We start from the raw sequence: 14090 nt of genomic DNA, 5'->3' as shown, positions 1-14090 counted from the left end.
ACATGAGATTTATTTCAAAATTTTGGGTCATTACACTTCATCAGGTCATTACTACAAGGTCATGTATATATAAAAGTTGATCGAATATAACAGCTATAAGCCATAACAGTAATAATCCGAATGATCCTACTAGAATTCGGTAGATCTTAGATCACATATCTAACACGTTTTTCCAAATATTTGAGATTGCATATACTATTTAACTACTCTAAAGATTCTAGAAGATACAGATCTCACGGATATTGGAGATGTTTTTCTGTTTAGAATCACATTCCTATTTAAAAGTTCTATTCTATTTAGGACTCATCTCTAAATAGGACTCCTGCTAAAGGTATTTTTTCGTGCTCACTATAAAAAGACTTGAGATATGCCTACACACGCAGATCAGTTAATTACGAAATAATACTCACTTAAACTCAATACTGACTTAAGCATCAGAGTGCTCATCACCATCCGATCAGCCATCTACCTTATTTTGCATGTCAATCGCCATTGAGAAAGCAAACTCCATTAATAACTTTTTGTTAATGTAAAATTGAAAATTTAATTACTAAAATATAATAAATTGAACATGTAAATATACTATATTCAATATCCGAAAAAAACTCTAACCCAAAAATAAAAAACTTGTAATCTAAATTTTTTTCACTTGTTTCCATCAACTTTTATATATACATGACCTTCATGGATCTCTTGTCTAACTTTCGGTCGGCGAGCTTTCAATTGCTTCTCTTTTAGATTCTTGATCAACATTATAAACAAACAAATTAGAAACAATCAAATAAGCAAGAAAATTGACTAGACTCAAGATTCCCAAGAATGCATAATAGTAATCTAACCGAGACAAATTTAGATTATCCAGAATCCATCCTCTTGAACCATACTTGTTACTAATATCAGAAATTATTTTCAGTAGAAAACTACTCAAGAAACTACCAATTCCCAAGCTGCTAGTAAAATATGAAGTCCCTAAACTTTTCATTCCTTCTGGGGCTTGATCATAGAAAAACTCCAACTTCGCAACTTCAACAAAAGTATCAGCAACACCCATCAATCCAAACTGAGGAAGAAGAATGAAAATACTGACAGGAATTATATCATTTTTACCGAAAAGATTACGTTCTTTAGCGACGCTTAGTCTCTTTCTTTCAGCGACAAATGCTACGGCCATAATGATGATGTGCAAGATTAAGCCTATTCCAAGTCTTTGTAGCAATGTGATACCTCTAGGGTTCTTGGTGTAGCGTCCGGCGAATGGAACGAAGTAGCGGTCGTATACGACTATGGTGATGAGCATGAAGAGTGTGACGAATGCGGTTAGACAGGCTGGTGGGATTTGGAAATTAGGTCCCATGGTTCTGTCTAAGGTGGTGCCTTGTTTGATGAATAATGTGGATCCTTGAGCCATGACTGCGCTTGGTATGATTGTGGTTAGTAAAATTGGAAGCATTTTCATCATTTGTTTGGTTTCTTCAACTTGGGTCACTGGACATAACTTCCAAGGTGTTGTTGAACTTGATCCACCCTTTAGTACAGCTGCTTTGTCAAGGAACCTGCAAGACTAAACTTGATCAGAATGTAGAAATAGGAGGTCTCAGATTTTATATATATATGTTTTAATTTGATATCAAAACTTTAATTTAAATAATTAAGTATTTAATATTTCTTTTTCAGATTACAATAAGTTGATGTGGTAATCAAATGGCACAATATTCTAAGAATATATGTGCTGCTATATATGACATCATATGATGACCGAGTGAGCTGCTTCACCGCACATAGACTTGAAAGCTGTATATTGTAAAATTATATATTTCAATCAAATTAACCAACTTATCTGGTCCAAATTGAAATTTTACCATTTTGAATTCGGTTCAATTTAAACTGAATCCACAAAAATCAAATATTTATAAATACGGTCAATTCAAATCAAACTTTTCAAAAACCTCCAATTTTATCATATCTTATATTTTTAGCTTTGAATTATATACATTAATCCAATTTAATAGTCTATTCATCTAAAAATCAGATATTTTTTAATTTTGAACCAAATCTAAGTTTTTTCAATTAAAAATTAGGATATATTTGCCAAATTAGAATTTAGAGTTGAAAAAACTTAAAAAGATTTGACTTTCTTCAGTTTTTAAAATGAGCACAGTAGTTGGATAAAACTGAAATTTATTTGACGATTTTAAAAAAAATTGGTTAGAATTAACCGTACCCGAAAAACTGAGTTGTATTTGGATTTTATTTCCATGAAGCCATTTTATAAACTATGTAATATAATAAAGATATGACATGCAAATGAATTTACCGTAAAGAAGGGGTGTGATCAATTCTAAACTTATTAGATCTTGAATACTCCTCTATACAAACTTCATGAAGCTCCTTAGGATCATTAGGAACAGGAACCTTCCAATTACTCACAGCAGCAACCAAAACCTGAGCTATCTTAGTAAAAGGACTACCAGAAGGAACCTTATGCCTATAAAACGGTGAACCAATCAAGAACACGATTATGGAAATTGCGAGGCCAGCAGTAGGAAGAGCATACCCTAAGCTCCAACCAACATTATCTTGAATGTAAATCAAGAATGTGTTTGAAAAAAGGGTGCCAAAGAAAATGCTGAACATCCACCAGTTAAAGAACGAGAGCTTTTGGGTCCTTTCCTTGGGTTCAAAGTCATCGAATTGGTCTGCTCCCATTGTGGAAATGTTGGGTTTGGTTCCACCTGTGCCGAGTGCTATTGTGTATAGTGCACCGTAGAAGACGATCTTTGGTAAAGTGTAGGAGGTTTTCTTGCTGCATAGCTCTTCGGTGATGCCATTAGGGCATGGTGGAGGTCTTAGTGCATGTAATGAAACTGCTAGGGTTAGGAGAGACATTCCCTGTTTCATTTGTATAAGAATTAATGTAGAATATCAGCACTCATTTTGTAAGAATTCTTGTGGTTTCTATTTCATCAACAACAACCAAATACGTGCTCAATTCTGCATGGTGCTGGTCTATATATTGCACAATATCTTGTTTTTATAAATTAATTATTTTCCGTTTTTCATTTTAAGTATTTTATATTTGAGTATTCTCGTTTCAACATTTCCGATCATGTACAATATATATATAGGAAATTTGATTGAAAATTTGAGCAAATAGCTAAGTATATTACCAAGAGATAAATGGCAGAAGCAACGAGAAAAGTGCGAAAGCGACCGAGATGAGCATCAGCAATATAAGCACCAAAAATGGGGAGCATCCAAACAGTTCCACCCCAATTTGTAACGTTATTTGCTGATTTTACAGTCCCTTCATGCAGCTTCTTTGTCAAATACAACACCAAATTTGATGCTATTCCATAATACGCCATTCTCTCAAATATTTCATACCCTAAAATTTACAAAAATCTTATCAACTTCTTAACTACAATCTAATATAGTAGTAATAGTCTTAATTACGTACCATTATGCATTGCTTAAAAAATACTTGTGGGTCGGTTATTGAATTTCAAATTTTTGTATAGGTAAAAAAATATCGATTTTTCCACCACGAAATGAATTCTAAATGATAATTTGCTTATACGAAAATGGAAAAATTGGATAGACGCACATTTTTCCGACGTCCAAGTAAGAAATTAATCGCCATAGTTCATTTAGTAACCTTCCGCTATTGAGAAAATTGATATTTAATTACCTAAATGTAAAAATACTATAGTTTGATAATCGCGAAAAAATAAACCCGGTTATGCATATATAACACTTACCAACTATGAAGGAACAAGCTTTCCATCTCCCAGTGTTTGATCTTAAGACAGGTTGACCTTTGAGATCAACAGTGCCATCTTCAGTATAATCTGAATGAACTTTTTCTTCTATGTTTGCCATTTGGTATGGAGAAATAAAGCTATAGGCAGAGAGATTTTTAGAGGTCTCAATAACACATCATGTGAGTCCTATGTTGCCTTTTATAAAGCATATATATAACGAATATATTTTTTAATTTATTAAAGTTATAATGCACCGTGTGAGTTAAATAATAAAATAATAGTGTTTTTCTTTATACTCGTTAAAAATGATTCGAGATAGCCATAAATTTTTATAAAACAAAAATATTAATAAGAATATTTTTGACTGGTGCATATATTAAATGTTTTAATTCGCTCAATATTAAGAAAAATTGTTTATGTCGTGAATTTTTCCTCTTTATTTGTATTTATATATTTAACTTACGCAATTAAGAAATAGTACTTTGACACAATTATTTTCCTACAGTGCATAAAATTAATATTTTATCTAATGAGTCAGTGATGTTTTAATTTCTAGCTTGTTTGTGGATGTGAAAAACTTGAAATTTGAAAAAGAAATAGTGTTCATTCTTCTTTAATGATGTTTAAACTAACCTATACTTTGTTTCATGCTTATCATCACCTAAAATCTTGGTAGGTGGGTCACTTGAAAGTTGTCTTATGTGATCTTTATATTTTTTTTCCCTTTATTTAAGGTTGTTTTGAATTTATTAGGCATTTGCTAATTTGTGAATAGTGTATAAAACTATTTTAAGCTAGGGAATAAATATGGGAGAGTGAAGCATTCCTGTTTAGTGAGAAAATTCCAATTTGATTGACTTTAGAAGAAAAAAAATCTCTAAATAAGTGATTATTAATTATGTTACAAGAAATAGAGTTTGTCTAATTGAATTGGTCACCAGTCACCTCCTTCATGGTATGTGGTAGTTATTCAACAACTAAACTTTTTAACTTATCATAAAGAATAGCTGAGCATGGAATTTTCAGTTAATTAATATAATCTCTACCAAAAATATATATAGTCATTATATTTTATATTACTTTTATATTTGTATATTACTAACATGCATATAGGTAATTGTTAAAAGGCATATTGCCAAAATTTACCCAAATTTTTGAAAAGTTATAAATCTAATTTGACCAATTTGTTGGAAATCTATTCAATTTTCTAACATCATTTGAATACCTTTTAAAATCGATTTATCTGAACATATAACATTTCAGTTGATAATATTTTTAGAATTACACATTCAATTGTCACACTGGCAACTTTTAAAATGAACAAGTATCAATTCACCCCTCAATTTAGCATGAAATATCAAAAAAAGTCATTTTTAAGAAAATCAGTCAAAAAAACTCAAAGGTTTGCATTTTCGTATCATTTTTCCTCCTCCGCAACCCGCCGTTGTTCCCTCTTTCATTTCCTCCTGCTCGAATATGTCGTTGCCTCCTCTCCATCTCTAGCAGCAAACTGTTGCTGTTTCCTCTGCCATTTTCCCATGCTTAATTAGGGGAAAATGGAACGAAGATGAAAAAGATGTGGTGGTAAAAATTGAAAAAATGCTTAAAATATCTGTAATCTTATTTTAGTTTGATATGATATATAAATTTTTAATTTGTTATGATTCATAAACTTTTAATTTTATTGACATGCCATACTTAAATTTTGAAATTTTAAATATATGAAAGTCAGAATAAAATATTCCTGCTCTCTTTTCTCTTTCAAATAAAAAACTCTAGCCGTCAAGAGTTTTTCTTTTGTTTTTCACTTCGGCTGCTGCAATGGTTTATTTTTGCCGTTGACGGTAGCCATTTCTTTTTATTGCTTTAGGATAAAATAAATAGCCGACTCCTTTTCATCTTTTTTTATTTTTGTTGATAAATCTATTGATGAGGCGCATCAATTTTAATATATATACAAATCCAGAATCAGAGATATATCAATACCTTTCAAGACTGAAGATGAAAGGTTATATTAGTTTTTTTCTATATCTTTATTATAGCGATTGTCTTTCTTTACGAAAGTTTTGTTATCCTTTCTATATGAAAGATTTGTTTGTCTTCTTTATAAGGATTTGTGAGTGTTAGAGAATAATTGGATTTTATTGAGATAGAGCAGTTATGTAATTTTATTTTTTATTTTTTAAGACGATCTGCAAATCAAGATTTTACATCTTGTTACATGTCAGGTTATTAAAGACAGTTATACCCTTTCTAAATTTTTACACTTGTAACTGCTTAATATTGGAAGATTATTTGATTGTAAAAAAAAATATATGAAAGTCATAATTGGACTATAAAAATCATCATGTGTTAATTTAAAAAAATATAGTAATTATTAGGCCTAATTACTTAAAAAAAACCACACCTTATAAAAAATTTTCGTTTATATCCTGATCTAGGAAAAAATTCATTTATACCCTATTTTTTCTTTTTTCGTTTTCAACTGTATCCCAAAATTTTATTTTTTGACAATTTAATTAATTAAAAGATGAAAATATTAAAAATAATTAAATAGAAGGATTATATTTTTTTTTTCTATTTAAAAAAAGTAAAAATAAATACTTCAATTTTAAAAATATTTAATTAAATATAAAAATTAATTACATTTAATATTTTTATTAAAAAACTAATTAAATTAAAAAATAATTCCGACAAACCACTGTACTTTTCCAATTTATACACTGCTATAGATTTTTTTATGAAAAATTTAATTTTTTTTATTTATTTTTTCCGTCTCTACTCCTACTCCATGGAGGAGGAGCACACATGGAAAGAGGAGCAGATTGCTCCTCCCTTCCATGTGAAGGAGGAGCGATATGCTCTTCCTTCACATGGAAGGAGGAGCACAGATCTGCTCCTCCTTCATGGAGCAGATTTGTGCTGGAGGAGCAGCGGGCTCCTCCTTTGAACGGAGAATTGAAATTTGTTTTTTATAAAAAATTATATATCTTTACGATTTTGTATTTAAAAATATTAATAATTAATATAAATTAAATAATTATTATAAGTTTAATTTTGCAAAGAAGGTATTTTTATACTCTTAATAATATTAAAGTCTAATTAGAATATAGGTTAAAAAAATGAAGGACTATTTTAAATGTTTTTTAAATGAAAAAAAGTTCAATTTAATGCTTTAAGATTGAGTTGAAAACGAAAAATTTAAAATAAGGTACAAATGAACTTTTTCATAGGTTAGGGTATAAACGAAAAAATATTATAAGGTGGAGTTTTTTAAGTAATTAGGCTTAATTATTGTTATTCTCCAAATAAGAGTCAAAATATGGTTCTTATGAGCGGTTTAACAAAACATATTCCAATTACAAAAGCTGCTTTTTAGAGGGTGTTTTTAAACCTTTTTCCATAATTTTAATAGTGTCACACCTGGTGCCGTAACTAGAGGAAGGAGGATAATTATACAACGCAACGGTTGCGCCACATCATTTATGCAACTGAGGCGTTAGCCATGTGTAAATATTTAATGAATATAAATAATAATTAAATATTCCCTATCGCAAATGCTCATTGGCTTATTATAAAAATGATGTGGCACAACAGTTGCATGAGATAAACACTCGAGGAAGAAAGATTTGATATAAAAATGCAAAAATTTTAAATATTTTTGAACTATTATCTTGTGAATGATTTTTAATATTTCATGCCAATTTGAAAGGGGTGAATTGATCCTTTATACATTTTTGAAAAAATAAATAAATTTCCAGATCAAATTGTGAGAGAACTTTAAAAGATTTAAATAAGTTTTTAGAAATAAAAGAATAATCTTTTAGCACCATTAGACCTTAAAAGTGTTAAATTATATCATTACTCTTGTGCTTTTAAAGTGACTGCAATAGAGTAAATAGTTTTGATATGAAGAGTAGTTGCAGAATAATAAAACTGTGCTTTAACTTACTTTCATGCACATACAATCAGGGCCGTGCAAAAACCAAATCAAATCAGCAAATAGAGTTGCCCAGAGCATGGTACATGGTAGACCATCTTGCATTCGTACCTGCCTTTCGTGTAGGACGGTCCGCCATGCTCTGGGCAAGAATTTCCCCTGTACTTCGCATACAAATCAGGCAAATTTCAACATACATACATACACAACAATAATAATTAACAGCTAAGATGGATAGGGCATCCAATAATACCTCAATCATTAAAGATCAAAATGTAAAATCAAGCTAACAAAGCATCTTTGCCTCTCCAAGGTACCTAGGCGCATTCTTCGAGTTCGAAAAACATCTCTATCAGATGGAAATAATGGCATCAATTGCTAAGATTTCACTAGAACACTAAGACAAAAAACTATACTGATTACGGATAATGCACAAGCTTCTATATGCTAACACTTCTAATCAGACATGTCTTAGATCACAAACTGACCATGTCAAAGAATTGAATTCACCAGATTAACCAATTTATTTTCAAGAATGTATAAGAAATTTACAGACAAAAATGAAAGCAACTATCAATTATACAGAGAAGAATCATAGGATGGTCTAAATGGGAGCCCACAAGATGGCGATGCATATCTTTCTTCCAGGTGATGCAGCACTTGATGGGCACCATTGAATCCATCTGTTAGCAAACATCCAACATTGAAGCACAAAAAAAAAAAGTTATGCTGATGAATGATAGATAAATCTACTAAGTGGGAGCCAAAATGATATCTCTTAGACCGAAATACGCTCATAGAAAAAACATAATGTTTCTAGTACATAAGTCACTCTTCTACTTATTTCTAACTCCCAAACACTAGCCAGTTCTATAGTCGATACTAAATTAAAGGTGTATACATCAAACAGAGAAAAATGAGAAAAAGAAAATGAAGAAAAAATCACCCTACAACTTATACACATACCACATTTTAGAATGGGATGACTCCTGCCTCACTCCATAATCTGCATGAGAGGTCAAGTGAACAAAGCATCATCGAGCCACCCCACTCTACAGTCCACTCCATGCCACAAAACCCAAATACCATACATTCACTTGCACAGTAGAGTTCAGCACTCTCTCCTGTACAAAAGGGCAAATAAAGGAAACGAAATGATTATGCCTCTTCATAACACAATAATACCACTATGTTACGACGGCTACCACTCGTACTTGGTGATAAATGCTATAATACCTAAAGATCATGAAGCTTCTATACTCCGCAGTCTCTATCATACCAAATGTAGCAGCTAATAGCTAAGCAGAATAGCTAGTATAATAACATGTTCTAAGGAAATAAGAAAACTTAAGATAGCACCAAATTCTAGCAAATCAATGAGTATCAACTAAAAACCATAATCACTTAAACATCAATACTAATAGAAAATGCATATAGCACTACTCCAGATTTAAACATAAAAGAAAAGGAAAGAAAAAAAGATAAACCAACAAACTTAAAGTTAACAATTGCAACTTCATAGCAAATACTGCTAAATAAGAAATACTGCCACTACTTGGAGCTAGTAGCCGCTATATACTAGCAGATAACTACTGCAAACTACAACTAGGGTTTCAAGCAATCCAACCATTCCCAGGATTTGTTGTCATCAATGCATTTGCTCTCGAAATCCAAAGCCCATCACCACTGAAAGATAAATAGACGCCTGCGTATGAATCCCTGCAAAACTGAATCACCAATCACTGTTGTGATGCCTGCCGTGAGTGAGCACCACCATAGCCACCATAACCACTTGATGCTTGTGAAGGATCCGTCCCCCAAGATTCATCCCCATATCCTGTATTTGCATTAGCATCGCCATAGCCACCACCATAGCTACCTTCATTTCCCTGTTGCTCTCCACCACCAGTGCCAATGCTGCCACCATTATTTGGGGCATTTCCAGCACGACCTCCAGCAGCTCCATATCCACCAGGATAAGAACCGTCACTTCCACCGTAATTGTTGTAGCCATATCCCCCATAGGCAGAAGCTCCACCAGTGGATTGACCAACAGGACCGGATGAAGAATTTCCACCACCTGATGCACCCCATGGAGCTGTGACCCCGTAACTAGCATTCGCACCATAACTGGAAGGAACTTGGCTGCCCCAATTATTTTTCAAAGCACCAGGCATTCCATATGCACCTGTTGGACCACCGCCATAACCACCAACACCATAACCACCATAACCACCAAAACCTACTCCACTATTTGCTGCCCCATAACCATAACCTGGAGCAACATAACCAGAATAAGGCGGATACGCGCCTGCAGATGTTTGCGTCTGTAAATATCTATTTCCATCCATTCGGCTATCAACGCCACTTGTATTGCCACCAGCGGAGCCATAACCTTGATAGCTTCCACTACGGCCCCCACCACCTGGATTAGAATCTTTTGGAAGTGCTCGTTTTACCTCTACAAGTTTACCATTCAGCTCATGGAAGTTCTTGTGAAGTACTCTATCAACCGCATCTTCAGCATCAAATGTGATGAATCCAAAGCCACGAGGCCTCTGAGTATGCTGATCAAACATAATCACCACATCAGTTACATGACCGTAATCCTGAAAATATTCACGGAATCCCTCTTCAGTCAGAGAGGACGGTAAACCACCAACAAATATTTTCTTCGTCTTAAAATTTCCACCTCCACCAGAGCCTCTGCCGGAATTAGAGTTACCCGGTCTAGACGAGGTCTGTTGTTCTTCTCTTGAAAGAGCCCTTTTAGCTTCCACCTGTGTGCCCAAAGCCATAATTTAAACTAACTAAATAACACAAAATGCATACAAATGGATACTAAAAGAAAAATTGAGCATCCATAAAACCCATTAACGATTATAACAATTTCCCAAACCTAATAATACCTCATAAATTACCCCCAAATAAAGAATCCAAAAAATTAAAACTAATCAAATGCAGATAAACTTAACCAAGACCCAGAAACCAAAACATCAAAATTAAGCAAAAAGACCAAAACTCTCAGCTAATAAAACACAATTAGAACACAAATTCACAAACCTAATGATACACATAAACCACCCACAAATAAATCATCCAACAAATCAAAAACGAATCAAATGCAGATAAAATTAACCAATACCCAGAAACAAAAACGTTAACATTAAGTAAAAAGACCAAAACTTTGAACAAATTAAAAAGAGGGGGGCATTACAGTACGGCCATCAATAGAATGTTGATCTTGAAGAACACGATCGAGAACAGAAGGATCTGAGAAGACAACAAAACCAAAGCCACGAGGACGGCCGGTGGTTTTGTCACGCATGATTACAACTTGAGAGACATCACCGTACTGATTGAAGTGGTCTCTGAGAGTATCTTCAGTTGTGTCCCATGCTATTCCTCCTATGAATACCTTTCCCTCGTCTGAATCCATCGCTTTTTGGTTTTAATTGTTGGTGTTGATTGGGAGTGTTTCTTTGAAATTCTCTGTTGGTGGTTGATTTTTTTGGGTTTGGTTACAGAGAGAATAAGAATGGAGGGAATTTGGGTTCTCTAATTCTAGGGTTTTTCGTTTTACTTTTTATTTATGATTATCGGCTCCAGTTATATTATTAATTTAAAATACTTTGATATCACCAATGGGGTGGTGGCGCAGTTGGCTAGCGCGTAGGTCTCATAGCTTCTGAGTTATCCTGAGGTCGAGAGTTCGAGCCTCTCTCACCCCATTCCTTTTTTTTTTGTTTCCAAAACTAATTTAATAATTTCGAGTCCAAGCCAATCAATTCAAGACCTTGTAACATTTTCAAATTTTTTTCGGGTCAGAATATTTATGACGATATTTGGCATCTTGAATAAGCTTTCTCGCGGTTACTAAGTTTCAATATACTCAACTAAAAAAAAGGGCTAAATTCTCTTCTTTTTTTTTCTCCGACAAACTCTAACCGTTTAGAACTTTTTATTTATTTATTCTTCGGCAGCCATCAATAACTTAAATTTTTATATCCTTTATTTATATTATTTTAATTTCATAGAATATAATAAATAGCCAATTCTTTTTCATTTTTTGGATAAATTAAAATTTATCACGAAACGCAATTCAATTATCAAGAACCGAAAATATATTGAAGATCTTTCATCAGCAAAATGAATTCGTCTATGAGGTATACTAGTTTTATTTATTTTTTATTATTTGTATTTTTTATGAATGCTTTTTTTTGTCCTTTCTTTATGAAAGATTTGTTGTCATTTCTCTGTGAAAGGTGTGCTGTCTCTTTTTTAGAAGGAGTTATGATCAAGTGTTGATTGAATCGGATGCTGTGAGTTTACAGGTGATTGGAGAAGTTTGAACGAAGAGTGATTAAAGATTGCACACCTAATTCGCGAAACAGTTAGTAATTTATTTTTATTTTCGTAAGTAAAATCTGCGAATTAGGCATTATGTTGTCTGTTTCATGTCAGATCATCGGGTTTAATTTTTCAAATTACCTCAATTTTTTTACAAATGTAACTGTTTCATATTCAATTTATGAGATCCGATAAATTCAAAAAAAAAATCAATATACTCCAAGATCAAAAAAATACAAAGCGCCACAATTAAACATCAGTTAAACAAAATATTAGGATCAACGGCTTCTAGTTTGGTCTTGTTTGTATTTTTATTTTTTTGTTGGGATTATTTTCTCTCTCTTTTAAAAAAATTGTACATAAATTTAAGCGGAAAACAATAGTAACATTAGAGTTAATTCATGTCATAATTATAAAAATAATAATTTAATTAATCAAATCATACAAATAGAAAATTTGTGCTCTAACCAATATTTCATATTTTAATCATGAGGAAATTGATGTAAAGCCTTCTACATATGTTATAATTTACAGTTTGATATTTCTTGTTTGAAAATCAAACAATTTAATACTTTGGTTTCAATTCCATTAAAAATTAGACACTTTTGTTAGTTATATTAACAATTTTATATTCACTTTCAAATGATTTAGTACCTCACTTTTACGTTAACGATTTGGTACCTCACTTTTAATTATATTAATATTTAGTACCTCATTTTTAAACGATTTGTTACCTCACTTTCAATTATATTAACTATTTAGTCCTCGTTTTTAAACGATTTGGTACCTCACTATGAGCGAAGCAGGGTTTGGAGGTTGTTCGCCCAAGACTTATGGGTGATTTCTCGATCTGGAAATTGATTTTGAAAATGGAGTTGCCACCTAGTTCAACAAGGAAATGTCTTTTAATCCGACTAGGTAACCTTACTCGCTTATGGGTAAGATTATTGTACATCGAACCAAAATACTAGATTCGTGGACCTTCCAAAGACTCGTGTGCTTGGTTTATCGGCTACCAGTTTCATTTTTTGGACATATTTGCATTAATCTCATCTCAACAGTATATGCAGTCCATAGGATATAAAGCTGGTAAATAAACATTTATGAAACCTTGTAAACAGATTTGACCCGTATATGACTCGAGTTGAACTGGAATTTGAGGCAAGTAACAGGTGCTACTAAGTATACATCTAACCTTAGAAGTTTCTAACAAGTATCAAAAGTCTGGCTGGTCTGGATTGATTACATGCAGAAAGTCTAAATCTGGATGTCTAAGTTTGATTGATTTTATTAGGTGATCTTGAAAAACCTATACAATTGTTACTACTCATTTCATGGAAGTCCTACGATGCGTAAGTGATGGGTTGTAATTGCATGAGGCGTGGATTATAGGGTGATTTTAATGAAATTCTTTGGCAAAGAGAACGAACAAGGGGTCACAGTAGAGAAGAGAGAATGACGAGACAATTTAGAGAGGCTGTTTCGGAGGCTCATGTAGAGAAGATGCCATCAAAAGGCTCTCGTTTTACTTGGTGTAGGGGAAATGGTGACCGTGACCCAATCCTTGAAAGACTGGACCATATTTTAGGCAACTCTGATTGGGGAAATATGTTCCCTACAACTATGTTTTTTATTTTTCCTAGAAAGAATTATGATCATTCCCCACTGCTTCTAGGGACGGAATATAAAAGCAGCAACAAAGTAGAAAAACGATACAAAGCTCAACGGTTCGCAACGATGTGGGTTAGAAGAGCAGATTGTGAGGACGTGATTCAAGAAATTTGGGGTGCGGATAGGGAATTTAATTCGGCTACTACCTGGAACAAAATTTTAAATGTTTTGTCGCAGCTTTATAGTGGAACAAAAATATGGTGGGGAACCTATCAAAACCTATCCGGAAGCAGGGAGAGTTGTTGGCTAGTCTTCAGGTAGGAGTTCCAAATGCCAAGCAATATCAGAATATTAAGAAGGCTGAAGTAGAGCTGAATGAATTTCTTCGTAGTGAAGAAGTGATGTGGAAGCAAAGAGCAAAGGTGTCA

At 32.9% G+C, this 14090-nt stretch overlaps 2 protein-coding genes and 1 non-coding gene across 4 annotated transcripts; 1 reads left to right on the top strand and 2 right to left on the bottom strand.

Annotated features, from left to right (window-relative positions):
* Nucleotides 1-561: 561 nt before the first annotated feature.
* Nucleotides 562-3934, bottom strand: LOC126654862 (protein NRT1/ PTR FAMILY 5.2-like). Its single transcript, XM_050348860.2, has 4 exons — nt 3759-3934; nt 3168-3385; nt 2315-2889; nt 562-1553 (listed from the first exon to the last, which is right to left on the bottom strand). Exons 1-4 carry the CDS (start codon nt 3877-3879, stop codon nt 698-700), a joined length of 1770 nt encoding a protein of 589 aa, XP_050204817.1. The 5' UTR covers nt 3880-3934; the 3' UTR covers nt 562-697.
* Nucleotides 3935-8206: 4272 nt separating this feature from the next.
* Nucleotides 8207-11278, bottom strand: LOC126655750 (heterogeneous nuclear ribonucleoprotein 1-like). Of its 2 annotated transcripts, none has more exons than XM_050350033.2 (4): nt 10919-11278; nt 8938-10481; nt 8668-8825; nt 8207-8384 (listed from the first exon to the last, which is right to left on the bottom strand). In XM_050350033.2, exons 1-2 carry the CDS (start codon nt 11138-11140, stop codon nt 9441-9443), a joined length of 1263 nt encoding a protein of 420 aa, XP_050205990.1. In that variant the 5' UTR covers nt 11141-11278; the 3' UTR covers nt 8207-8384; nt 8668-8825; nt 8938-9440. The 2 variants fall into 2 exon arrangements, with proteins under 2 accessions (XP_050205990.1, XP_055959559.1); XM_056103584.1 differs by having other exon boundaries at nt 9329-10481.
* Nucleotides 11279-11347: 69 nt separating this feature from the next.
* TRNAM-CAU (transfer RNA methionine (anticodon CAU)) lies at nt 11348-11432 on the top strand. The gene is given in 2 exon segments: nt 11348-11385; nt 11397-11432. It is a non-coding gene; the product is annotated as a tRNA-Met (tRNA).
* The last annotated feature ends 2658 nt before the right edge of the window (nt 11433-14090 follow it).

This window comes from Mercurialis annua, linkage group LG7 (genome assembly GCF_937616625.2).
Source record: "Mercurialis annua linkage group LG7, ddMerAnnu1.2, whole genome shotgun sequence".
NCBI lineage: Eukaryota > Viridiplantae > Streptophyta > Magnoliopsida > Malpighiales > Euphorbiaceae > Mercurialis > Mercurialis annua.
Note: the sequence above shows the minus strand (reverse complement) of the source record. Positions and strands in the feature narration are given on the sequence as shown.

Coding starts and splice junctions, on each gene's coding strand:
- LOC126654862 (XM_050348860.2), bottom strand. CDS start 3,879: ATGGCAAACATAGAAGAAAAAGTTCATTCAGATTATACTGAAGATGGC. Junction 2,890..3,167: donor CTTCTGCCATTTATCTCTTG/GTAATATACTTA, acceptor CAAATGAAACAG/GGAATGTCTCTCCTAACCCT. Junction 1,554..2,314: donor GATCACACCCCTTCTTTACG/GTAAATTCATTT, acceptor TTAGTCTTGCAG/GTTCCTTGACAAAGCAGCTG.
- LOC126655750 (XM_050350033.2), bottom strand. CDS start 11,140: ATGGATTCAGACGAGGGAAAGGTATTCATAGGAGGAATAGCATGGGAC. Junction 10,482..10,918: donor ATTCTATTGATGGCCGTACT/GTAATGCCCCCC, acceptor TTGGGCACACAG/GTGGAAGCTAAAAGGGCTCT.